The sequence below is a fragment of the Leuresthes tenuis genome, unplaced genomic scaffold, assembly GCF_036924035.1.
Source record: "Leuresthes tenuis unplaced genomic scaffold, fLeuTen1.0.hap1 SCAF_8, whole genome shotgun sequence".
Taxonomy (NCBI): Eukaryota; Metazoa; Chordata; class Actinopteri; order Atheriniformes; family Atherinopsidae; genus Leuresthes; species Leuresthes tenuis.
The window spans coordinates 16,662,142-16,689,612 of NW_027325362.1; the positions used below are offsets into that span (position 1 = coordinate 16,662,142).

General features: G+C 39.2%; 1 protein-coding gene across 1 annotated transcript in view; it reads right to left on the minus strand.

Moving 5' to 3' along the window:
- eys (eyes shut homolog) overlaps nt 1-27,471 on the minus strand; it is a 156,388-nt gene that overhangs the window by 104,643 nt on the left and 24,274 nt on the right. The window contains exons 9-22 of the mRNA XM_072391139.1: nt 26,132-26,295; nt 25,725-25,978; nt 24,617-24,721; nt 20,657-20,779; nt 19,100-19,213; nt 15,659-15,781; nt 14,515-14,628; nt 13,795-14,028; nt 12,575-12,697; nt 12,358-12,471; nt 7,872-7,985; nt 6,489-6,602; nt 4,519-4,716; nt 1,885-2,006 (exon numbers count right to left, since the gene is read on the minus strand). Coding sequence (XP_072247240.1) covers nt 1,885-2,006; nt 4,519-4,716; nt 6,489-6,602; nt 7,872-7,985; nt 12,358-12,471; nt 12,575-12,697; nt 13,795-14,028; nt 14,515-14,628; nt 15,659-15,781; nt 19,100-19,213; nt 20,657-20,779; nt 24,617-24,721; nt 25,725-25,978; nt 26,132-26,295 — 2,016 coding nt within the window. The remainder of the gene's footprint in view (nt 1-1,884; nt 2,007-4,518; nt 4,717-6,488; nt 6,603-7,871; nt 7,986-12,357; nt 12,472-12,574; nt 12,698-13,794; nt 14,029-14,514; nt 14,629-15,658; nt 15,782-19,099; nt 19,214-20,656; nt 20,780-24,616; nt 24,722-25,724; nt 25,979-26,131; nt 26,296-27,471) is intronic.

Below are 27,471 nucleotides of genomic sequence, written 5' to 3' on the forward strand. Positions count from 1 at the left end.
TGACCATGAAAGGAGATTTCACACACTCCGACGTCGCCATTTTCACCAAGTGAAGGGACAGGGGCAAAATGGAAAACTGTTCTGTGGTCGGACAAATCAAAATGCGAAATTCTTTTTGGAAATCATGGGCACTGCGTTCTCTGAGCTAAAAGAACAGGGACCATCCAGCCTGTTATCAGCGCTCGTTCCACAAGTCTGCATTTTTGATGGTGTAGGGGTGCATTAGCTCCTTGGACATCTACAAAAGCATCATCAATGCTGTATACTGGTAAAATGTTGGTTTATGGCTTGTATCTTTGTATCTTTGTGTTTAATTTACTTTACACGGTGTCTTTTTTGAGAATCGTAGTTATCTAATACATTGTAATTATTCCCTTGTGGCTATGTTAAAGGATATTTGCAGATGACGCTACAACAGTATGTTTCCACTATTATTGATGAATAGTAGCATTAACTGTGAGAGCAGCACATAAGTGGCACATCCGTGGCAAAGAGATTCAGCTCAACAAATGTTAAAATTGGACAGGTTTCTGCTTATATTCCATGTTTTAATTGTGCTCTGGAGAAGGGCTGAATAAAAAGATACAACGCGTAGCTCACAAACCCCACCGTCAATCTGCATGTGTTGCAGATTGACATTGCTAAAGGCCTTAGAAGTGTGCTTTTATAAACTAAAAAAGTGAGCCAATTTATTTTTAAAAATTAAACATGAGACGACAGGACCGGGTAAACACAACTTTGAAAAGAATTCCTTTTTTCTCTTGCAAATGGACAGGGCATTGGATCTGTTTGTGTCTTCTCCCTCAACAGTTTTTATTTTTTGGTTAGTGATGGTCATGCTGTTTATTTCTGCCTGATGCTACATTTTTAGCTCCAAACAGTGTAATAGAAACCAGCGCATTTTGCAGGTAGTGACATTTCAAAAGCTGACCTTCATGTTCAAACTGGATGGAAACACGGCTGCACAATAACAAGTACACTAGTACATTAACATTGGTACTTTTAATAGTACTGTTGTTCATTAGATCTACTGTACTGAGCCTGAAATGTTTTCAAAGTGCTTAATAAAAAAAATAAAATACAAAAGGTTTTCGGGTTTTTTTTTTTGCCAGGAGAGCCAACAACCATTGGTGGGTGCTCAGAACCGTAGAGGGTCTCACAAAAAGTTATACTGACCGAGAGATGAACTGAAAAGACACACATTAACTACTACCCTCTATATGTTTCATGATCTTTAATCTGTTACCAACCTTTTTGAAGATGACTAATTACTTATGGGTTGTTTTGTACATCTTATGTTGTAAAGATGTAGAAAACTTCAATAAGTTTGCATTTAATATTCAATATATGCATAGCGAATTGGGTTTTGTTTCCTGGGACAATTAGGTACAACCCCTATGGTCATTATGCGAAACCTTAATCCACAAGGTATAAATTACATGCAGTAATTGGCATAATTTGTCTGTAAAAGGGTATAATTATGGGGTGTATCTATTAGACATTTCCTGTTGCCATCTTATTACTCCAAAATAGAAAAAAACATATTTGTACATGCTGATTTTTTTTTCCCATTCAGATTTGCCATATTTGCCTGCAGTGTAGAAATCTAAAAAATATCAGCCTGCAGTTCAACAACAGTCAGGCAGGTTTATTCTTCTCAATAATGCATATCATCACTCATGTGATTGTTGCTCACGTTTACTTCAACAGAAAAAAACTTGGAAGTATTCACTGCATGACAGTCATTGACCGACCTATGCAAAACTTTTCACCTCTCTTAATATTTCACCAACTGTAAAGATCAACAGGACACATTTTTAGGCATAAATGGACATAATGTAACATCAAGGGGGAAAAAAAGAAAAAAAAACAGCGCCCACTTACCTGATGGAGATCCTTACATACTGAGTTGAAGCTGCACAAACTGTTCACGCAGTCATCAATGTCTTGCTCACATCTTGGCCCAGCATAACCAGGACTGCAAAGGCAGTAAAAGCCATCCACAACTGGAGGACAATCGGAGAAAAAGGTTGCAGCCACTTGCATCATAAATGACTTCACTCATCATTCAGTGTGTCCTATGTCTCTACAAAGGTAAGTGCTGATTATGACCGTAAAGAACAATCGCCACTGTGGCTGCATTTTTTTTTTTAATAGATATGACCTTTAAACGAATACCTTCTGTTGTATCAGTGCAGGCTGCGTTGCCGAATCTACTGTAGGCGGCAGATCACTTCTTTGTCTATCAATCTGATGGAGTTTGACACTCTAAACAGCTTCAAATGAACTTCTCTGCAGTGGACATTCAGTCCTCCTTTCTGCAGCTACTTTCCTTGTCTCCTTTGTGGATTTATCCCATTCTTTGTCAACGATAGCTTGAAAGCCTCGTCATTTGTTACCTCACTAAACATAGTTGCAGCACACGAAATGAGGGGAAAACTCGTACAACAGAGGGAGAGAGTCAATTTCAGGGCCATTCTTTATTCAGATGCTACAAATGTACCACTCTCTTCTATCAGAACTTAAAATCTCCCATGTCTAATAATCCATGCTTTCCTCTCTTTAATTATTAATGATGTTAAAGAGGGATGCATCATTCGGTTTCTCCTGCACAACACTGGTACAGGCAGCCTGTGACAGAGGTAATTGCAGTTCTTACAGGAGTGAATTTATTACTTCCCCAGTCAGGGTCCCTGGATTCTTCATTATCCCAAAGATTTACCACGTAATCTATGCTGTCACTCTGTCTTTTTGTGTGTAGATGCTATTACTCTCATTAAATGCTTTAAGTCCTGGGTGGCAGCAGCATTACTCATCTCAGCCACTGTGGCTATGCAGTTCTGTCCCCGGTGGCTGGCTGGCTGCTGCTGAGCACTGGCCAATAGGTCCTAGAGGGCTGGCTCACTAACCTAAAGTGACCTGGCTGTGCTCAGGATTGGTCAACACAGCTGGCTGAGGTCTACTGTATCAGTGTGAGGGTCAGACAGTGGATCCACTTCAGAGGTAATCCACTGGCATCACTGTTTCTTTATCAGCATGAGCCAGGTAAAACACTGGCAGGATTTCAGCAAGGAATGGAAGATTGAAGGCACAAATGCTCTGCTGCTGAGACAAATGGCAGTCAACGCATCGTGTCATTTTTAGTTTCACCTTTTCTAGTGTAATGAAAAACTGAAATGCCCTGAGATCACCGAACAAAGGGAAACGGATCATTCTCAACTTGGAATCTTTACCCCTCTTTATTATTTTGATAAATGGCCTTTTAAATTACATTTGCTTGAGATGGAAAATATGAGGGGAGAAATTGAATTAACAATATACATTTTGTCATTAATCATCCATCATCAAAGTTATAAGAAACAAATTTACTCCTAACTAATTTCCTTTTAGATTCACATTAAGGAACTTAATCATGTGTGCTCCAACAGGCAATGTCCAAGGTTCTCTTGTCAGATGGATGACTCTGCTCCCAAAACACCCACATTAGCTGCAACTATGACCCCATCCAAAACCGACTGTGAGGGCGAGATTTACTTAGAGGGGTAAAATGGCTCGAGTCCAGAATCCATTAAAGAAAACAAAAAAACATGAACATAGACACAGCCTGTTCATTTTCAATGACAGATAACACAATCTGTCAAGAGCAGCACAAATTAGCCTGGGGTCAGAAAGCAGCAGACTGTTGTGAGTAGCCTGATGTACAAGCAGCGAAGGTGTAGCTTGTTACTGATAAATTGTCATAGTAGGCTACAGGTGTGAAGCAGACTAAGCTTGCAACGTTTTAAGTTGTTGAAAATGTTTGAGGTAAGTTTGGTTGAGTCAAAACAAGACTGTGCGTCTGGCATCTATGCCGATGTTCAAAGTCTCCATCTTCTTCGCTCGTCTTATTTTTTCTTAAACATTTCTCTTTGCCCTTTTATCTAACTTGTCTGTTTATTTCTTCAAGTGAAGTCATTTCTAACAGCGTTAGGAATAGTGCTCAATAAGTAAAGCACATTGCTGTAATTTTCACTATAACATCAGGTCCCATGCTACTTTAGGTTTTCCTTCAGTGAACCCATAATAACAATCTGCAATCTGCTGTAGATGTTCTTCTTAATCCTAATGACTTCCTCAGACATTTCAAAGAAATTAAGAGAAAAAGGGTTTTGCCTCCATCCCCTGTTCTCTGTTCTCTGATAGCGAAACAATCCACAGTCCAGTGGCTGACATATCCCTGAGTAAGTCGCACTGCATGATATATCTAAATACTCTCCTCCCTAAAATGTATACACTGAAAAGGTAACTCCCACAAAGGCATAAGCAAAAAGGCCAATAAATAAATAAATGCGTCCACAATTTTCAGGTGCCAACTTAGAACTCTTCAATAAATCTCACCAATGTTTTTTTTTTGAAGGCCAAAAGCAGGCTTGGGAAAAAGCAAAACAAAAATAACATGTGTGAATGCGTGTGTGTAGCATTTTCTCCCAGCCTGAAGACTTGCTATTCAGAATGTTGCCAGCAGAAACCGGTTCCTACCATCATAGCAGAAGCCGTGAAAACAGGGGCTGGAGCTGCACTCATCCACATTGATTTCACAGCGGGGGCCAGTGAATCCCCGGCGACACTGACAGCGGAAACCCAAGGGGAAATGGTCCTGATCCAACTCTTCCACACACACTGCACCGTTCTCGCAGGGATTACTGGCCTCACAGGGTAAGAATTCACAATTATGACCTGGAGTGAGGAGAGAAAACACACATAGAGGGACCATCCAGAAGAAAAAATAAAATAAAATCTCTGTAGAAACACATTATCCTCACAAATAGAAACACTCCTTCTCATAAGTGAGGAATTTCTACCTCACAGCACCTACAACATGATTAATTGGGTTCAATGTAAATTGTTTGTTTGTTCTATGACATTTACCAAACCAACAGTCTTTGTCAACGCACTTCATGCTCTGTGCTGATTTAACTCCAGACAAAAGCACATTAGCGGGTGCCTGGTACTGAGTTTGATTACTTACATGCTACCAAATCCTCAAATTTGCAATAATTTGCCTGTATTAACTGTCACATCATTTTGGAAATGTCCTAGGAACACAGCGTGTTGACAGACAGTATGCGCACATCATCAGAGGCAAGCCATGCACGAACAACGCATGCGATAAGTAATGCCAGGGATCTAACATGCAAATGGAACAGAAAGGAAAAACAAACCTCATCAACGCAAACACATTAAATCAAATGATGACAAATAAAGTGAATATTTAGCGAGACATGACATAGTAATTATAATGCGGTCATGCGTCCTACCTCTGATAATCTCTGTAAAACAGGTACATGTAAAAAGATAGATAAATAAACAAAATAGAATTTTAAATCTATCAAATTCTTGGTAAAAAATCAGCTGCTTGACTATAAAAGACTAAAAATGTTCAAATAAAATAAATGATTACAGAGGCTTCATAAATGATTAGCAGTCTCATGCAGATGCGTTGTAAGGGTTTCCTTCAGGTTTTTGGTTTTATGCATAGTTCCTTTTTCCTTTGACAGAACAAAGTGACGGTATCAAGAAGTGGCCACTACCGCACAATAAAAGGGTGTTACACGGGTAATAAGGCCGGGCCGCATTTCCACTATTCTTTTTACAGACCTTTGAATTACAGCCCAAGACTTCCATTTTCAGTCTCATCAGCTCTGAATTTTCCTCCACACGATGTCGGGGCCGTCTTTGAAGTATCTTTTTTGTAAATTATTTGTGCCTTCCTCAGGAATCATTTCCTTCAGGCCATGCTGCTGTACAGCTCGGATTTGTGAAGTGCTGCCCCTGACTACCGTCCTTGCAGGAAAATCTCACAGCCAAAGAGCTCATTAGATCAATCAGAGCAGTTGTCAGGTCTTAAATAAGGTCCTTACCAAGAGTGTCAAAGAAGAGCCCAGCTGGGTGAATGTTTTTCACATTTATGATTTACAGCAGTCTGTTCTCAGGAATCCCACAACTAAAATTCCATCCACGTTTAAGCGTTAGAGCCATCTCTCTCCCAGCATCCCATGTCAACTGTGGCTTTTATTTATATATATATATATATATGACTCAAATAGGTTTCGTTGAATTATCATTAACGTTATCATTATTATTACTACCATTGTAATTAGCAATATGTGAGATGATAATCATATTTAAAACCAGTATTAAATATCACTCTGAAAACTCAAATCACCCACGATCATTTCGTGTCCATTGGTATGCATTATTAAGGCCACAAGGTGATACCAGATCAGTCCCCCGGACAAAGTGATGGATATTGTCACTTGGGAGACAGAAGCATCTACTATAGCTCACGCATGTCTAATTACTCAGGTTTTCTTTATTTAACCACAGCTCGCAAATGAAGACGCACTCATTTTGTTGCGACATGTGAAGTGGATCCAGACAGTTGAAAATAATAGCAGGTGAAGTTAATTAACTTTGCTTTTTGTCCCCTTTCCCTCAGTACTCATTACCTTTAAATGGAGCCACACACTGGCAGAAGTAATTACCGGGCAGGTCAATGCAAGCTGCTCCATTCTTACAGGGAGATGAAGCGCACTCATCAATGTCAACTTCACAATTTGTACCTTTGACATAAAAAAAAATATATATATATATATATATAATAAAAAAACACAGACTGATAAATATGTTTTACTTGAAGAGTAAGTCTGAGTAAGGTTTGGCAATTAGACCAATTTTATGTCACAATGCAGGTGAAAAGTTAAATCAGAGGAGAAAACTGCGATTTCTCTGTTATTGTCTCAACGGAAATGCAGAATTCTTGCCATCACTTCAGATCAATCTTGCATACAAGTATAAAATGGAGTGAAGTGTCACAGAAACAGCATGAACCTGACATAACTGGATGTATTTTAGGCTTGCAGGTTTTTTTTTTTTAGATGACAGTTGGCAAAACAGTGCTGAATTCAGCCACAATACAACACAATAGACTTTTCTACAGTGTACATAGATATCATTTTAAATTGGATGATGGCACATAATTCGAAGAGTTGTAGTAGGGGCATCAAATGACTTGAAAAGTTGTGTAATGCCTTAAAAATAATATTAATTCATTATCAAAAGTGCTCACGTCTTGGTTTAAGGGTTCATAACTCTGTGACGTCTGCACCGCTGAGAAGTTCAATTATTCAAGAATGACATTTCTCATCATGAAAAGGAAAGAACTTTCGTCATCCATGCTTCATACTATATTTGCCAAATTCCCATGAAGGACAGAAATGTCTGTACACAGTGAACAAGGACGAAAAGCTCTACTTAATGGTCAAAATCTTTCAGGCAGTGCTGCTACTCGCCGCCATCTTCGAAGGCATCGCAAAACAATGCAAAAAACCCCAACTTTGACCATTTTAAAACCAACACCGCGGACGGAACAAGGAAACATTTTGCTTACAAATCTACAGCAACTGCTTTCCTCAGTTTCCACTGTTGTTAAAAGAAGCGGTGATGCAACATAATGGTAAACATGCTCCAGTCCTGGCTTCTTTGATAGATGCTGCTTCCCCCGAATATCCAAAATTAATATTTGGATAAACCCATCCCCCCCAAACCAAAACAAAACAGTATTCTATTCTAAATTATTTTCTACATGACTTTCAAACCCATTTACATTTTGAACAGCATCAAAACCTTGTTTTTTTTGGAAACAGTAATGCATTTTTCGATTTAGCAAATCTCTAGCTGAAGATGTTCTCATGCATTGAAAAGTAAAGTCATGGATTCACACCTTCTAAAGCATTCAGAGTGATTCCCTAACAACAATCGACAGCAACTGCAAGACAAGAACACTTCTCACCTAAATCATAGAGCATCTACATTAAGAGGCATTCACTAACCTGTAAAGCCAGGTTTACAGACACATTCAAAGCCGTGAACAAGGTCAACACATGTGGCATTGTGTTGGCAAGGAAAGGAGACGCAGTCGTCCACGTTGAATTCACAGTTGGTGCCTGTAATAGAATAACATTTGTGAGCAAGATTGGTCTCAGATGTCCAAAAGAATGTTCTAATGCAGACTTGACTCAGATTTTGTGACTCATGCTCAGTTTCTTATTTTTTTCCCTCCACCTTGCTGAAAAAAGTGCTGCATTTGGCTTAACGTCTCTGCGTGGAGAATTTGAAATTTGATGATTGTTGGCAGGCTGAGTTCCCTGGTTGTTAAGGAAAATTAAATCCAGTTGACACCGACGCTTTTGTTTTGAACGTTCAAAAAGTAAAGGGCTTTAAATCCAGATGTCACAAGTTCTGTGCGCACCTTTCACTCCGAAGAGCGCACGGGCGATTTAAATTCCTCTCACATCATATGGGACACTAAAAATAGATCCTCAAGAATATAGATTATTCTCTTGATATTTGTTGCTTGTTTTCCATGATAACACAAATCAGAGCAGCGCCACACAAACTAAGCTGCACGTTTGGTTTTTTTTTTTCCTTTTTGCACTATCACCGTTTCACACATTTACAGTCTTCGCGCGTGTCAGAGGAGGCTGTTACAAAGCGTGAAATGCCAACACGATAATGGGTCTTTGAATTACATCAACATTCCGTGTAATTAGAGTGCACTGTTTGAGCTGCTCTTGTAGAGCCATAAATGACAGCACTTGTTTTATAACCTCGCTCCCTCCCATGTGGACGTGGCCAGAAGGATTGCGTAAGGTGCACGTCGACACACTGTGGGCCCATCTTATTGTCCATGTTGACTCACAGAAAAAACAACCGCTTGATTTCTGCACAACATTTTGGCATACACACACTAAACAATTTTTTTATGCTTACAAATGATGATTTTATTGATTGCAGTTGCTCCTTTTTTTTTTTTTTTTCTCTCCACAAACATTTTCACAAGGAAACAGATACAGTTTGCGTTTTGAGGAGTGGTGCATTGAGCTATGCACAACGATCAGGCAGCCTCAATGCTCCAAGTTTAATATTTTCAGTATTTTTAGGCCGATGTAGCACTTTTTGAATAACAAGACTATGGACGAGAGGGTCACACAAGAAAAATGTCATTGAGAAGGGAAAGCACGAGGCTTGCAGGAAGCCATTAACTTCCAATGCCACCATATTCCAGAAGTGCCATCTAATTGGAGTGTCCAGAAATAAAAAGGTGCAAAGTGCTCAGAGACATGGTCAAAGTAAGAAAAAAGGCTGAAACACGACCACCAATAACTAAGATTAACAAGTTGAACAAAAGTTGGCCCTAGTTTTTTTTTTTTTTAAACAGACAAAGGAAATGAGAGTGACTCTTGATTGAGCCCATGGATCGACCTGTAATTAATAATTAATAGAATGAGATTGCCATTTCAAGTCAGGACCGAGCATGGTGAAGTGGGGGCATCGCCATGTGCTCCAAGCACACAAGACAAGTTCACACTACTAAATTTTATGCTCAATTTTCACATTGCAGACAAATGTTAGAGGTCAAAGGAAAATGGCCCAGATCTGAAGCAAGCCGGCGGTTCAATCAGCGGTCATCAATCGCTATGTGTGAATTCTACATGTGCTTATTTTTGAGGCTCACACAGATGCCTCAGTCTCATCATTTTTTACCCGGTTGACATTCTGAGGCAGTTGGCAGGGAGGAGCTGGTGACTGAGGGAAGCTACAGCCAATGACGGCGCAAACAGTAGGGTCAGGGGACATGATGGGAGGAAACAACAAACAAACAAGATGGAGAGCATAGAAAAAGACAGTTTGAATCACCAGGAGCTATTTGTAACATAATACAGCATTAATGACCAGACTGACTTGTCTGTAAGACAGCAGGAATCGCTTGATAAAGATCAGACAAACAAGTCAGGGGCTTAAGTCTGGTGAAAAAAAATCTTGTACTTTTGATTGCCTGCTACAGATGTATTGTGAACTTGTATGTTGAAGGTGGACAGAAAATCCACTTCTGAACCTGGGTACAAGTTCCAGGAGGGCACTTCCCCAGAACACACCTGAAAAGTGACAGTCTCAGGATGGAAGGATGGAAGGCTCCTGGTAATCACTGAAAAGAAGTGCGCTGGTCACTGAATATATCACTGTTAAATGTGGAGGAGTAATTTTGTGCATTTCATGCATCTACATGACAATAAAGTCTTAATCTCCAATTGCAAAATTTTAAAATCAATTCTGAATAATATGTTGTATAGAGTACAGATTTAAGCACAGTCATATGTTGCAAATATGCTCACAAGTGTTATCAAATGTAGGGATTTGCATAAGTCTTGGATAGAGGACATCATTTTAATATTGAAGCAGGAATAAACACTGCCCTGGTTTGACCCCAAGGATAACACTAATTTTAGACCTACTACTTGGGGAGGGTAACCAGAGTATAATTCATTCACTGAACACTTTTGTATAAGGCTCTCTTTCAGGCTGCTGAAAAATTCAGTCTTAAAATTCTATGAATCCCTATCGAATCATGAATAAAGTATTTTTCTATTCGATTCCATCAATATAAATACCTGTTAATTATCAGGGGTAAAAAAAAAAATCTAACCGAGCTGAAATGCCTCCCTGCTTGTGTTTTTAAAAGCAGGCTAAAAGTTACTGTTATACCCACCTCATTCTGTTTTAACAATTCAAGTGTTTCCAGAGGAAGAAAACCCCTAAATACCAACCCACAATGAGCAGATGAGCAGTTTGGGCTGCGCTTTAGGTTGCGTTAAAAATCTGAACGAGACTATTGTGAGGCATCAAAGCTGAATTAAATCATTTTTCATGCAGAGAGCGTATCAGCAGGATTCCATCACCCACAGTTTAAGAAAACATGACAAGAGCTCAATGATTAAATATCAAGTTGAGACTTGACTGAGATCCAGGATCAGGCTCGTAAAAGTAGATCTACTCTCATATAGTTCTCAAAGGTCAGCTGTGGTCAAGGAATTCTTTCAAGGACGGCCTTGATTGTTTTTCAGAAATCTGATCAGAGCCAGATACGTTTCAAATCCAACTGATCCGACTGTTTAATAAGGATTTTAACAGATACACAGTATGTAGGTTGTAAATAACGATTCTATATCAAACTTAGCGATGCGTACGGTAGCATTATGAGTAAGATGGAATGGGATGTTACGCCACGGTTTATGTAGAGTATCTGATTGACATTGAAATAGGAAGTGCTCAGTCTCGGGCCAAACTGATTACAAAACATGCATCTCAAATGAGGATATTATGAATAAAGCTCGGCTGAACAAACTCAGATGAAATGTTTCACAGAAAATACTTGGGCCGTAATCATTCTTCAAACTCATGTGCCTCACACACCTTCCACCCTTCGGGGACGGGGCATGATGACTATGTCAACTGAATTGTTGATGTTTTTCCAGGTCTCAAAAAGCTTGCAGGCTTCTAGTTCTACATGGTTTGCAGTCAATGAAACAATGAAAAATATATATTTACACGCCAATACAGACACAAGCTTGTATGAATAAAGTTATAATAATAGACCAAATCGCCTGGTCTTTACCAGGTCTCAACATGAAGTAAGTGCACACACTGCAGAGCTCTCTTTAGGTCCCACACCACAGCATTTCAATCAGGCTGAGGTCTGGATTTGGACAGGGCCATTGGAGCACCTTAATTCTTCTCCTTTGTCATTTTGTTGTGAACTTCTGGCTGTGCTTGGGATCAGTCCTGTTTCATGCCCAATTTCAGCCAACCTTTAGCTGTCAAGACAGGTGGCCTCACAAATTTACTTTTGAAAACTTTGGTATACAGGGGAGTCTATGGTCAGTTCAATGACTGCAAGGTGCCCAGGTTTCCGTGACTACAAAACAAGAAGAGCCACATTTGTCTTTTGTGTCTGACCTTAGAGTTGACTCTCTAAATCAAACAAGGTGAAACAAAGTATCATTATATATATATATATATATATTGTCTACAAGAACATAAATTGTATTACTGATAACATTGTTTTTGATCACAGAACTACTGCTTTACATCCTCTTAGCATGACTTCAGTCAACTGCAGCGATGAAACAGCCCCTTCCAAGACTCACAATCTTCCTCATGCTCCCAAATGTAATCGATTCATTCAGTGAGCTTTTTTAACTTTACGATTTCTTGAAAACACCAATTTCCATAAAAAAGAAAAAAATAAATAAATCAGCACCGTTATTGGTGACGACCGGTTGGGCCAGTTAAATCCCAACCTGAGTGTGTAATTTTGGAACCAGACGATTGGTTTCATCTTGTTTATATCTAATAAATTTTGAAATTTTATACATATAAAGATTCAAATTAATTAAGGTTAAACTAACCCACACAGACAGTCCTGGTTACATTTGTCCCCAAAGTTTGAGCAGTCATTGTATGAAGCATATAAAATACCTGTGGTCCCAAGAGGACACTGGCAGCTGAACGAGTTGAGCTCATCTATGCAGGAGCCTCCATTTCGACAAGGCTGGCTGAGACATTCATTCACTTCTATCTCACATTTGTTTCCTAAGAAAGTATGAAAGGAGCACAAACGTGTTGACAAATGGCTTCTGTAAGCAAAATGCCATTAAACTCACAAAAAATGACTTTGCGATAAGCTTTTACTTACCAATGAATCCAGGTGCACAAAAACAGTTGTAGCCATTCAGAGAGTCTTTACAAATGCTCAGGACTCCACACGGCTCTTTTTCACAGTCGTCAATGTTTATCTCACAAAACTGGCCTGTTAAACCTGTGGAGAGAACGAGATGTTTTTTCCCCATTCTCAGACGATATATAGTATCCATCCTTTTCAGATGAGATAACTGAACAAAATCCATACAACAAAACTTAAGTGCACTCCAGAACTAGTCACAATTCATTGAAATATATATCGAATAAATAACGGTTCATTCTCACATACACACAAACGCCACTATTACCATAGAGTTGTTGCCACTTATGCAGTCAAATAAAGGATTAAAAAGAGAAGAAGTCCATACTGCACATCATTGCTGTTATGTGGTGCCTGTTAGATGTATTATAACACCTGCGAATAAGTCTGCTCAAGATGGCAGCATTAAAAACCATTTCACATAAAAGAAATAAAAACAAATGAATAAAAACGTCTAAAGAATGTAGGCATTCAAACGTAATAACAAATACTAGTAAATTAGTTAAATAATTATCAGTCAGAAAATTGATATGCATTAAAATCTAGTTTTTAAAAAAAGATTTTTAGAACTAAGCCTTTAAAGAGATCCTTTTTTTTGTTTTTAATGAAATTTGTAGGCTTGGAAAAGGCTAACAACCATATTACGATCCCTGTATCAAGAGCTGTGTCCGCATTCTTGGCACCAAGTTGAACTCCTTACAGTACCTCTTGGACTCCGCCAGGGCTGCCCCTCGTCACCAACCCTGTTGGTGATTTCCATGGACAGGAGCTCGAGACGCAGTAGATAATAATAACAAAGCCATAGTAATTCTTGGTAGTATAACAATCTAATTATTACTTTTAAATTATTAGGTTCGGAAATTATTTCTATATAGATAGGAAAGTTAATGTAATGCCGGTATTTTCCCTCGGTAATAAACCATTCCCTTTCCTAAAACCGTCCTAAGCATCATCATCGTTTTGAAGTCAGCTCACATCCTGATGGGCTGCGTCCTGGCTTACACAACTGCATAAAGGCTGTTACGTGTTTTAGCTTAAGGCCAAAGAGATTAGGCTCCCACAGAGAAGAAAGCTGAACAAATGAAGGCGTCAGTCTGGGAGTGTCTGCTACGTTCATGATTCAGTCGAGGGAATGCCTTAGTTGGAAACAACCCCTTGCTGAAGGGTGAACCTACCTGCTAAACAATCACATTTGAACCCTCTCGATAGATGCACACACAGTGAACCATGTTGACAAAGGCCACCGACGCAGTGACTTATGGGAGTTTCGCAGTGGATCCCAGTGTGCCCGTGACGACACACACACGTATAAGCACTTTCCAGCTCTTCACAGAGGATTGTTCCTTCAGGGTCGCATGGATTTGACATGCACTGATTCACAGATGAGGAGCAGTCTTTGCCACGGTATCCTGCAAGAGTTGGGATCAAAGAAGTGATTGACGTGCCGTGTGCAGTATCCTTACGTCTTCTCAGATCTAGTAACAATCATGGCTTTGGATTTCACATAATGGTCTTGCTGCCAGTATTTTTTCTTCCCCCCCAAGTCAGCTGATTTACCCAATACATCCAGCGAGAGCATAAAACACTAAGAACAAGGAGGGATTTCAGCAACAGTGTAGCTTTTTTTTTTTTTTTTAAACAATTGTGCATTTGTACAGATGTTAATGTGTGTGTTGCTGATTCCACTGTAATCGACAACTCCAATATGTTTCACATACATTAACGGCCAAATACACAAAAGCTATTGCATTACACAAGAAGAGAACATGCACTTTCTTACTGAACAGTCTAGTGCAGGCAAGACTGAGGAGCCTAAGCTAAGATGAATCCATGTGACAAAACTAAGACTAAGCTTAATAAATCCAATGCACATAATAAAATGGTTGGTTTAATACCAGAAGGGCAGATGCAATGAATGTCTCCAGCTAAATTCTGGGAACAGGTTCCTCCATTTCTGCAGAACTCCATATCTGACAGACACACAGAGGCAGGTATGGAGCAGTTTTTACCTGAAATGTAAAATAAAGAATCTTAGATTAGGATCACTAACAGGAACACAAAGAGAAACAAAGAAAAAATGGAAAATTAATCAGTGTGCTATGAGATGTGTAGTAATGGAGCCAGTTGGGATGATTTCTGTTCTCACAGCCAAAGGCACACACAGTTTAGATCATTTTAGGTTGCTTGAAATGGCAAAACAAATAGTGTTTTTTTTATGTTTCAGGATCTTAAACATATATTAGTTTCATTAATACCATAATAAATACACAATACGAGATAAAAAGGAACATCAACTGAAACTTGACCACAAAAAGCCAGGTATTTAAAAAAAAAAAAAAAAAACAACGATATTTTTTCCTCTGTTTGAAAAAATAGCTCCATCCAGACAAGAATGTAAGCCAGTAGGTGAGAACCAGAGAAGATCATTCTGAGCATTCCGACTAAGTTCATTCTCCCTTGGCAAAAAAAGAAAATAAAAAAATACTGTCGCTCAGTATGATATTACAGTATCAGGTGGTGAAGGTCCTGGAAATTATATGCAAAAACAGTATATAAATATCATTTTTAAGGGTTCCAGCAGATGTTCATTACACAAAGCAACAGCAGGCATGTGCAAAGTATGCCCAAAACCTCTGATAATCATCTACATATGAATACACTGACAACTGAGAGTTTTTTCCTCACTAAAAACACTGTTTGCATGTTGATGGGAGTTCAAATGCAGAAGAAAATGTTGTTTAGCAAAAAAATGGACAATTATAATATTAATATTTAAATTGATCATATGATATCTAATATAATAAATGTATCTCTGATGAATAAGATATAAACTACCCTTCCTAAGATTAGTTGATTTATTTTTCCAATGACTACTTTGGTATCTTTTTCCTGGAATTAGCTGCAGTTATTTTGAAACTGTTGAAGGAGCTTTTCACATAAAACATGGGGACAGTTTGATGTCACCGCAGCTTTAAAGTCATCAATCAATGACATGCTGATTAATTATTGCAAGAAAAAGGGAAAAAAAAAAAAACTCACCAGCAAAACCCAAAGGACAGATGCACTCGTAGTCTGCAACCAGGTCAATACATGTGGAATTATTGGCACAGTATCCATGGACACATTCATCATAGTTGATTTCACAGTTGAAACCCTCAAAGCCTGAGAAAAAGAAAAACCCCATCAGAGATGGTGTTTAAATGTCAGTAAACACATGACTTGAAAAGACACTAATTGGAATCAAATTACACCCCAAAGCAGCAAAAAAATCAACATGACTTTTCACTGGAAGCTCATCACAAGTTAACAAGTGCACACTGCGTGGAGGAGACTGTTCCAGTCAGTCGATGAGGGGAAGGAAAAAAAAAAAAGAAAAGTTTTTTTCATACCGTGTGCCTGACAAATGTTTTCAGCAAAACAATTCTAGCTTTAATCTGCCGGTTTGATATATTTTTTATTGAATAAAAGGTTAAAGGCAGCACGTATAAGTGGGTCCTGAAATTTCTGTCATTTTTACCTTCCCATAAATATATTCCACTGCATGGTCACGCTGCAAAATGACTATCATTAGCACTGTCACACACCGCAGCTACAGGAGACCCGTGACTAATGCTTAGCTATCTGCGCCATCGGTGCAGGTCAAATTCTCATCATTTCTCAAACTGACCATGGAACCAATTTCCATCTCTCTCCAAGTCGTAAAATTTGACAATTATCCTGACTTCATTAAAAATGCATAACAGACTTCACCTGCAATCAAGGTTTAGCCAGAGGTATGTCTCACAGGTAAAATGTCAACTGGACCGGGAAATTATTGGAAAAATGGTTGAGATTTATTTCATCTCCCAATAATGAAGCGAGTATCTATCTGCTGATGACATCTAGGGAATCAAAGCAAATATTTGTTAACCTTCAGGGTAATGGATCACAGGTTGTGGTACTTGAGAAAATGTGTAATTGAAAATAGTCACAAGTGGCATAAAACATCATATGATTAAAAAAAAAAACTAATTTATTAAGAGGATATAGATTTGATTCCAAGTAAGTTTGTTCACGGACTGGTTTCTTCTTATTGTCTCAGTCTGTAAAGTCTCTCGGCAACATGAATAACGCATGGCTGTATAGGTAAGATTAAGATTAAAATGCATAACACTGGGCAAATAAGAAGATAAGGACCAAGAATCTTCTCCAGCTGTGCCAAACTAAGTCCTTGTGAATTCTGTCACGCTAGATTGCATGAAGGCCCTTATCTACTTTGGGACTGGCTGAAGCAACCCGAGTCTAGTTATAAGAAGCGTTGTGAACTGTTTACAACTTACAGGAAATCAAAATCTTTATGGCATACTGATGAAAATGTTGGTTATCATCATTTTTCTGGTTGCCTCTCACAAGTTGGGTTTTCTGTGCCCCGTATATTTGTCCAATAGAAGAAGTAATATTAGCTTTGTGTTGTCATTCTTCTGTAACATCACTGGAAATAATCACCAAAAATGACATATAATGGGCCATAAAGTGCAGCAGCGGCTACCGACAATTTAGTAAATTCCTTTAAACACTAGCAAACCATCTGAAAAAGTAATCGCTTTAAAAAAGGTGCAACATACGACCCTAGAAAACAAACGGGTCTCGCGCTAGAGCAGCAAAACCTTAGCTCGAAGCAAACGGAGCCCAAACTGAAAGAGAAACGATGCTCGATGGCGTTGAAGCAATTCATAGGTCTCCTTGTCTGAGGAAACCAGAGCAAAGTTAACTATAGTCTCAACTGCTCGCCGTTTTAAACAAAGAAAGCTATTTATTAAGTTGAAAAATCCGGAAAAGCAACCTTGTCCAGATAGCTGGGAAAGAACTGGAATGCATTGACATGCATGTGCTGCCACACCGACTGCCATGACTCAGAACCCATGCAGGGAATACCAGACACCCAGAGGGCGAGAGATTGGCTCCTCTTAACATTTTATAAGCTCCCATGTAAACACACCTTGTAAAACTTTTAAGGAGCCCTCTTACATATTGACGATGGACCATTTTTGCATTTCCATATTTCATGAATCGTCTGTAAAAATTAGCACGAGAGAGAAAAAACTGTGAAACAGAGTCTCTGTTTCTCTTTGCTGCTCTCCATTCTGTGGAGCTTAAAGACACACAACACCCCTCATTATATGCCCTCTTCTTTTTTTTCCCCCCAATCATTCACATTTTATCACAGTTTGGGATTTTTTGTTTTGACACTTTCTGTTTTATTTACAACATTTTGTTTTTGCGTTCCCGTGTTAATCTCGCATCCTGCCTTTATTTAGTGTTCCCACAACATTTTCTGGCCCGCCTGCACTCAATCAACACATTACATTTTTAGCATTTAGTGAGCGTTGCTGCTTTCCAGAGAAGGATCATTACACTATGCTATAGCAAAAACAGCATATTGTCAGTATTCCAGAAAACTTAAAACACATTTTCAGTGGGATCTCATGTCCTTTCAAATCCACAAACCGTGAGATGCCCCAAAAACCGGGGATATTTTTTTGTTGTCTTGTTGGTTAACAGAAGCCAAGCTCAAGTTCGTGAACATCATGGCTCATTAACCAAAAACTGTAAATAAATAAACTAGAAATGTGCAAATGATGTGGGACTGGTGCCACTGCCTGTTTGAGTCACAATGTGCCAGAAAGAGTTTGTTTGGAAATTATATTGGATGATTCCCGTGTGCCTTCCAGTGGAGGTTTTCCAGGCATGCTCTAAAGAGAGAAGGCCTGAGGTAGATAAAGAATTCTCTGGGGTTATAATGTATCCCATACAGCTTTATTACATCTTGCAATCCACCAGAAGAAGAGGAAAAGTGATGCATGGGTAGGGGGGACATCTGGGATACTCTGTTTAGACTATTGCCACTGCAACCAAACCTTGGATAAATGGAAGAAATTAGACGGATGAATGGATGCACCGATGACTCCACTAAAATATGCAAATGAGTCAAAACATTCACATAAACTATTTCAACTGAATATCATAGGCATGCAATAACATTTTGTGCCCAGTGTAGAAACATTTTGCCTTTCATTTTTCTTCTTTTTCCAAGTGACTCCCAGACGATCTACTCGAGCCTTGATGCAACATACATAATACAACACAATGTTAAGGCCGACCGCTACACTACTTCTTCTTTCGTGTTGGCGCTGTAAATGCAAACATCAAAAAATCCCTTTCGGGCGGTTCACGGGAGTCCTCCACAGTGTGTGATTACACTCAAGGAGTTCTCAGAACTGTTTGATTTGAAACAGCAAATCCAGGTGAACACGTAAAAAAAAAATATATATTAAAAAACTCTGAGTGAAAGTGCAGCAAAATGGCTTTTTCATTTAATCCATGGTTTCAACTTTGAGATAAAATCCGTTGGCTGCACACTTAGAAACTAACAAACGTCTGAATTAGCCACAAAACCATATCATCTCAAGCACTGGGGAATATAACTGCATTACAACTTACCCTCTGAGCACAAGCACTGATAGAGGTCAATGCCATCCACACAAACGCCACCATTCAGGCATGGCTGTGACTCGCACTTATTGAGATTTACTTCACAAAATAACCCTCCAAACCCTAGGGGGGGGGGGAGAGAAACGGGAAAAAAAAATGTTATTGGAATCTTTTACGCCTGGTTTCATTCCTCAGCCAATTAGGATCAGCATGACTTTGTTTTCACAAACAGAAGCTGGTTTTCAAAGCTTGTATTGATTCAAAGAGCTTGCTGAGAACAGGCAGACTCAGCTCACTGGATCATTTAATCATGTTTAATAAGGGCCAGTCATTGCCCTTCTGATTTATTACATCGCACAGGCCAAATCCAGTGATTTTTTTTTACAATCAAAGTCAACCTATACACAAAAAAGATCATATGAAACAAATAATGCATGTATAAAACAATTATGCACACATGTATATGTATTCACATGGGCCACACAGGCCTATAAAGAGAAGAAACGGTAGTATTTAAGGCACATTATTGCTGGTGCTAAACAAGCTGTAAGTGGGTTAACCTCGCACAATGGGACATTTGTTTATGTATGTGCAATATGAATGTTAGCTAGCCAAGTTATAACAGAGCAAGCGTCTGGAGATAATTTTCACAAAAAAAGGAAAAGTCAGAGCATCTGTCTTTCTGCAGAGTAAGCAGTTTCGTGTGAAATACCAGTGGCATTGTACAAAAAGAGAAACAAAAACAACCGCTGCACTGTGAAATCCTGCTGGATGACAAAAGGTGTCTCATGCCAAGAAGAGCTTTTGATGAAGCAAATAATAGAGCTCCAATAATTTCATTGCAGAAGGAAGTCGTGCACTGCAAAGCTGCTTCTTTGAAACATTATAAGACTAAACGACACCCCTGTCAAAACTGCTTCCTTTTTTTTTTTTTCCAAGTTAATCTGCACTGTAATATAACATTATTACTCCTCAAATGAGGATGAAGGAGTTTTCCCTGCAACAACGGTGAGGGAAGGTATTATTACCATGTTTTTTGCAACACCTTAGTTTGGCAATGCTTTAAAAATATGGATGCGGGGAGTGCTGACCTGAAACATCCAAACACGACAACTCACAGTTTGCCCTTGAGAAGTGATCTGGAGAGTGCAGCTCGCCGCAGGTAGCTTTCATTTACATAAGAAATCACTCACAATCCTTCACTTTGACATCTGCCGAGCATAAATGCAACGCGAGTAATGATGTCACAGTTATTGATTGCCTTACATGAACTTCTGTGCAATAGCTATTTGTTTGAAAAGGGATGCAAGAGCTGCTGTGGAGCAGAGGAGACTGAATTATGCTTGGTGTGGCAAGCAAAATGTTTTTAGTTCCAGTTCCATGACTGCATCCAGGAATGAACTGCTTGATTTTTTTCCCCGTGCAGATTACTGACACATACAGCATCTACAGTCACGAAGCCTGGATTCTCCCGACAAACGTCCACATTTATCAAGTCAGAAAACATGACACACCCACTTATTTTCACCACGATTCCATTTACCCCCCCGTAAAGTTCCCGCTCACCTCTTTCACAAGTACAAGAGACGTTCTGTCCACCCTTGGTCTCAGTGCATATTAAAGTATGTTCACTGCACAGTCCAAAGGAGCAAAGGTCAATATCCAGAGAGCAATCTTTCCCCGTGAATCCTGTAACAACATTGAGTTAAGAATGGCAAAAAAGGAAAATTCAGCAAAGACTTGAGAATCAAGCCAAGAGGACTGATTTATTAAAGTGATGGCAACACAGAGTGCAACACATGTTTATGGCCAAATGGCTGTACTTTTCTCAGCAGATTAACAGGGTATCGATTCTTGCCATTACAATCTACCTGCTATGCGGTATGCTAATTGAGTGAGTCCTTGGCAGTAGCCTACCGTAGCAGGCTGATCTATATCACATTTATCTAACACACAAGATGCACGTCTGCATGTCACTGATAGATCCCAACATCAATATCTATGGTTATAAATAAAGCACAGACGGATGGCATGATTGATTATTAATCTAACTCAAATAGACTGCTTTGTTTTGTTTCGTTTTGACTGACAACACACAATTTAATCTTTACTCATTATGGAGTAAGGATCAAATTCATGAAGACCAGCATTTGACATTTTATATTAACTCTGCTCAGCTTGTTGTCAGCAGTTGTAATCCTGGACATTTTTTTGTCAAATTCACTGTCTAATGAGTGTAGGGCCGTGACCAATGATGTGTGTGTGTGAAAATAAAAAATATATAATGCTTATGCATGCTTATTCTCCAGAAAAGAAAGCCCCGCGTGCAGACCTTCCCGTTTAATAAATCATTGGGAAACTGTAGACATTTGTATGAGCTTGATTTCCACTCTTTATCCAATAATGTATGAAGACAGTCCCCAAATCAATCATATGAAAGCAATATAAAAGCAAGTAAAAGCAAAAGTAATCAAGAGGAACAGTCTCATTCAGTGTCACTCAACAGAAACACGCGGAGAAGGACACATGCTTAATTTCTGGTTAACATTTTTCAGGCTTTTTGTCTATATTCCACAGATAGAGCGAAGTGTAGACAGGGAAGCAGTGTTGGGAGTGCAGGGTGGAGTGATATACAGGAAATGAACATGCCGCCTGAAGTAAGGCGCGCAGATTCTCGCCGCACGTTTTTCTTATAGAAATATCATTTTGTGTGCAAGTTGTAATTTCAGTACGACAATCGTGGACCTTGGTGTTAATACAAAGCTCTGGATTTGTAAAGGGAACACAAAGCTTGGATGGAGCCATGGCTTTATACCATCCAGTTGGCTACAGGAGGATTTGCTTGTGGACAGGATTGGACGGAATGAGAGATGGGGTGAGGGGAGGGAGCGGTAGGAGTGACAAACAATGTCACAAAATGGTATGTAGGCATGCACTTATATAAAGTGTCAGAGGTGCACGGATGTTTTAAAGTGGGTGTTAATGAGACCCACCGATAATCAATGGTTTCCAAGTCTGATACACATTTACTGGAGCTAACATTTTGTTTGTTTCTCACAGCCCATTTCAGTAGCCTGTTAAATGCTTAAAAGCTGCATAGCTACATTCGGATTAGATTGCGTGGCACATGTAGCTGTAAGGTAGACTTCGCTTTTATTAAATTGTAGACCAAGTCAAGAGCAGCTTACTTTCACCGCATCTACCTAGATGTTTGATGACCTTCCAACTACCCTTTTCCCATTATATTATGTATTGCCTTGACAAGTAAATGGACAGCTATTGCCTCCAACAGGGTGATTCAGAAGTGTTTAATAACCAATTGTGCATGCAATTCACTCCGAGGTTAATGTTGCATGAAGGAATGTCACATTTACAGTGTCACCGTCTCAAAATGGGACTCCCCCCTTTTCTATCAGACAGCTACTGGTGGTTTAGACCAGTTGGACTGCAGAGAAGGAATTGCTGATGTAGAAATTCACTGTTGTTCAATGTGATATTTTTCTAAATTCTTAAAAACACATAAAATCTTGTTCAATATACTATAGCAAAGTCCTGAGGGCTAATTGTAAAACATGGAATTAATGAGAGTGGTTAATTGCCTACACCAAACAAGCCTTTGTTCAATGTGGATGTTTAAGCAAGAGAGAGAAAGTTAAGGAAAACTGCTGTAATTAGGTCAAGAAAGTAGTGATTCGTTTTCAGTTGAGATTATATACTTTGAAAGCCACAGTTAACTAGGCATTTTAAATGTCTTCCTGACATATAGAATATGCAAAATTCATGAGCAAAATGTTTAGATGTTTATGCATTTGGCAGATGCTTTTATTCAAAGCGACTTCTAAAGGAGGATATAACATTACAGCTAACATCAAAGCCAACAATAAGCAATATTTGCTCCCATCGTTGCTAAATTTCATCCAAAAACTGTTACACAAAGACAGATATTAATATACTACATTTCACTATTCTACCATGCACTAAATATCTGAATACTATAAGTCAGGCCGCAAAATTTAGTCACAGTAAATGGCACCACAGCAATCCAACATCCTTCAGTCATGATACTGAAACCGTTACAGCACTGGTGGATTCCCAAAAAAACATGGTTTCCATCTACTAACAAGCCCAACTGCCAATCAGTATGTGTTTGAATGCAGATCCAACTTTTGTTTTCTCTGTCATAAAAACAACAAACTAAGTGGATTGGGTGACCTTGGCTGAATTAAACCCTGGGAGCTTTGTAGTCTATTCCTGGTGTAGTTTCAGACATGAAAATTTAAAGAGGGAAAACAAAAGTAAACAGGAGGCAGCAGCGGGAAGAGTCTGAACACAGTACTGAAAAGCAGTGATCTTTTAGCAGAGGGGTGCAGGTGAACTTGGCAGACCATTCGTCTAATTGGATTTCTGAAAGGATAGGGCGGATCAAAAACACCTGTTTATAAATCTGTCAGTGAAATCAAAACAGTAATGGAAGCTTTGCTCACACGTTGGTGTTCTGTTTCGGCCCAAATCTAATTTGAGCAAAAGGCAGAAAACACTAAGAGCAGATTATTTGCTGTGGTTCATTTTATGCGTCCATAATGTCGTAAAACCACACCATGCACCAGGCCCGGCGCGCCGTGAAGCCCTACTCAAGTCTACACAGCTGAACATATGAGGGCAGACTTTAAAACAATACAACCGACGGAGCTTGTGAAAGTTCTGTGCAGTTCATCCCCGTTTCTCACATATATCACTAAATCCAATCAACTGAACAATGCCAGAGTGTATTTTAATGCCACGTTGACACCTATGGTTGGTGGGTTTTATTTCTTAAATATTTGCCTGTGAATCCCGTCCTGTGGCTGTTTACATTTGAATGTGACATTGGACTTGTAATGCCAAGTGGTTTGGCTGCTGCAGCCTGACTTTTGCAATCAAGTGGTGATTAAGTATTTTATTACCAGGGGGCAAAGTAAAATCAACTGCACACAAAGGAATGTTACACCTTCCTCTATTATGGTCTGATTATGGATCCTGTCTGGAATGTGTGCAATAAACAAATGTCAAATATGTACACATTTGTAAAACTGGTTGTCGCTTGATTAAAGGACAAGGTGAAAAACTAATTCTAAGTGGAATTACAGAAGCGAAGCCAGTTCCAGTTCTTGCTTAACATGACATAAAACCGCTTTTCCCCCATTTTTATTTACACGACTAATGACATTTATTTCAACCTTCCTTCTAAAAGAGTTGTGTTTTTCTTACAGTAATCCATAATAAAAATGCACCGCTTCTTTCTTCTTAATGCAGATCCCATTTAAGCGCTCGCGTTCCAACCATGTCAAGACTTTTGCAAATGATCATTTCTTTCTCTGCTATCTTTGGAAGTGCATTTTGAACACGAAGTGAAAAATCATCAAAGAAAACAAACAAGTTGTGTGAGACATAAACGTTTCGTGTATTCCCGAGACACAGGGCGAGGAAAATTAATAGCATGATATTTTTGTAAACATGCTCAATAATACACAAGTAGATGCTACTTACCAAGAGGACAGTGACAAATGTAGTCATTTATCAGATCTATACACGAGCCTCCATTTAGACAAGGCTGCGACCAACAATCATTTACATCCTGAGAGCAGGTCTTTCCTGCAGGATATAGGGGGGAGAAACAAATACACTCTATTTAATGCTACAGGAAATACAGCTTAAACACGCTTCTGCAAAGGGTGTTGTTGCCCCAGTGGAAAATGAATAATTACTGAAGGGCTTTTGTAGCCACAACATTCAGAATATATGCAATAAAAAAAAATTCTGCTAATGCCCTGAACAACATGAGGCAGCTAATCACTTCTGATCCCACATACCCAAAATGTGGCTGTACAACAATGCGGTATACATAAATGGTGCAAGCTCAGTTTTAGTATCCTCGGGGCAAGAGTTAGGATATGGAATTGATTAAGGATTTTACAGACAAAATTTAAAGCTCTACCAGCTCTGGCCTCTGGCTATATTTCAGACCTCTTAGCTCTCTGTGAGACAGAGGGCACTGCTCTTCCATCTTCCCTGCTGGCTAAACCAAAGCTAGTTGTACTTTTGCCATCGTGACCCCCACACATTGGCAAGGGATCTATTAATCAAGTACTATAAGGAACTCACATAATTAGAGTAGCTGCTGACTGTACCAAAATATATTTTAGAAGACAGATTCTGTACTCATCAGTTTAGATATTCACATCACTCACGTCCAAGATTAACTATGGAATACTACTGGCTTCAGGTTGATGTCTAAGTAATAGCGTAAGCGTAATATTGTGCAATAAGTATTTTAAATGAGCAAAAGTAACCAACTAGAACTTTTCATTTCAATGGTAATATGCTCTGGCAATGCAATGAAAAATACACACATCACATTTCCAATGAAATCAGGATATTTTGAGCCGCTTATCCTCTATAATTCTATTCCACATGTCTGGATGTGTGTGTCACAGTTGATATATTTCCCATTATGTTGAACTTTCTCAAACGCTGCACATTTCAGCTTCATCAGCTTTACATTTGAACAACAAAGCCTCCCCGAGAACCTGCTCCAGCGGCTGGCTGTACTAATGGCTGTAAAATGGGCTCAGATTCATATCAGATGGTCTCATACCCTCAAACCCCGGGGGACAGTGGCACCGATAATCACTGATTAGGTCCACACAGGTGGCACCACTTGAGCAGGGGAAGCTGTTGCACTCATTTGCTTCCACTTCACAGAGCGGCCCCTCAAATCCAAGCATACAGCGGCAGGTGAAGTTATGCTGCTGGTCCAGGCAAATGCTGTGTTCAGAGCAGCGATGGCCGACACAGTAATCAATGTCCTCCTCGCAGTGGACCCCGGTGTATCCACTGGGACAAAGGCAGCTGCCGACAGATTGAAGAGAATTTCTTAATAGTGCAGAGAGTAAGAAGAATTCTTTCAACCCTAAAGGGGGAGCGGTAAATGTCACAGCTTTTACAATCATTGACATTCTGGTGCCAGAATAGCCTAAAGACAATCAAGACTTAAACACTGACCTGTAACCATCAATCTTATCCACACAAGTGGCTCCATTTTGACACCAATGTCGAATACAATCGTTGATATTTATAAGACAGTTCGGACCAGACCAACCAGGGGCACAGATGCAGGTGAGGCTGTTGGCATCGTTCAGCACACAATGCCCTCCATTGGCACACAGCTTCTAAAAAAAGAAAGGAAGAAGTAAAGTAGGCAGAGACATGTTTCACAGAATCAGAGATGCAAATGGAAAAAGCTTCACTTTGCATGGCAATGTTTGAAATTGGACTGAACGCATTCTGGTCAGAAGTATAAGTATTTCTCACAATGCGATGCCTAATCATGTCTTTCTGCTGGCTGCCTCAAAATGAGCTTCATTACAGCCACATGGCACACTGATGAATACTGATTCATGCTTTATATTCCATGTAGCATCTACATCATGTCTTACAAGACAAGATCAATGGTCATTGAGAGCTAAAGCTCCCAAGAGCTCTTTGTAACAAAACAGATACGTCTGATAGCTGGTTCATTTATAGCGAGGGGAAACAAAGGGGAAAAGAAAGAGCTGGCTTGTGGGACAGCGTTTAATATCAATATCTTTTCTGTGCTGGAGCCGATAGAAGCCTTGCTCCACAGTGAGCAATCATATACATCTTAAACTTGAAGTAGAGTTTCTGTTCAGGTTTGTTTTTTCCCACTTCTTTTGTTTTAATAAATGCAGGAGGTCAGTTCAGCAATTCATAAAGCAACATGCACATTCAAAAATACAGACACTCCAACTCTTCTGTTGTGCTCTTCTGCGTCAAGTGGCAGGAGGCTTGGCTTTTCAGTTCTATGAATGTGCTCACTAATATGAATGCCAAATGCAAAGATTTCCTTTTTTCACCTCACAAGTCAAAAGCACAGCATTCTAAGAGTCACATACTGCTCTAGTGTTGCTTTAATTTTCAATGACAACGAAAAGTATCTACTTTGTGTTGGTTTAGATAGTCCAAAGAAAGTAAATCAGAATCGGCAAAAATCCTAAATGGCCTGACAAGCCTTAAAAATAAATAAATAAAAATAAATAGAAAAATCCAGAAATTGGATTTGGCCAAGAAAAGTGCAATCTCTAAGTGACACTGTATATATTTTTGTCAGTTATTTTTGTTTGTTCATCTATAAGTTAAGTCCAGTTTTATTCAACTTGGTAACAGTTTTGACTAATGAACCGCTGATTTTGGTGTAGATTTGGGTCATTTTTAGGTCAAAATTGTAATAGAAAGCATTGATTCGAGTGGAGGATTTGATCTCTGGGAATTCTTGTATGAATATCTATCCAGTGTGTTTCTACATCGTAACTACTGTAGATGTT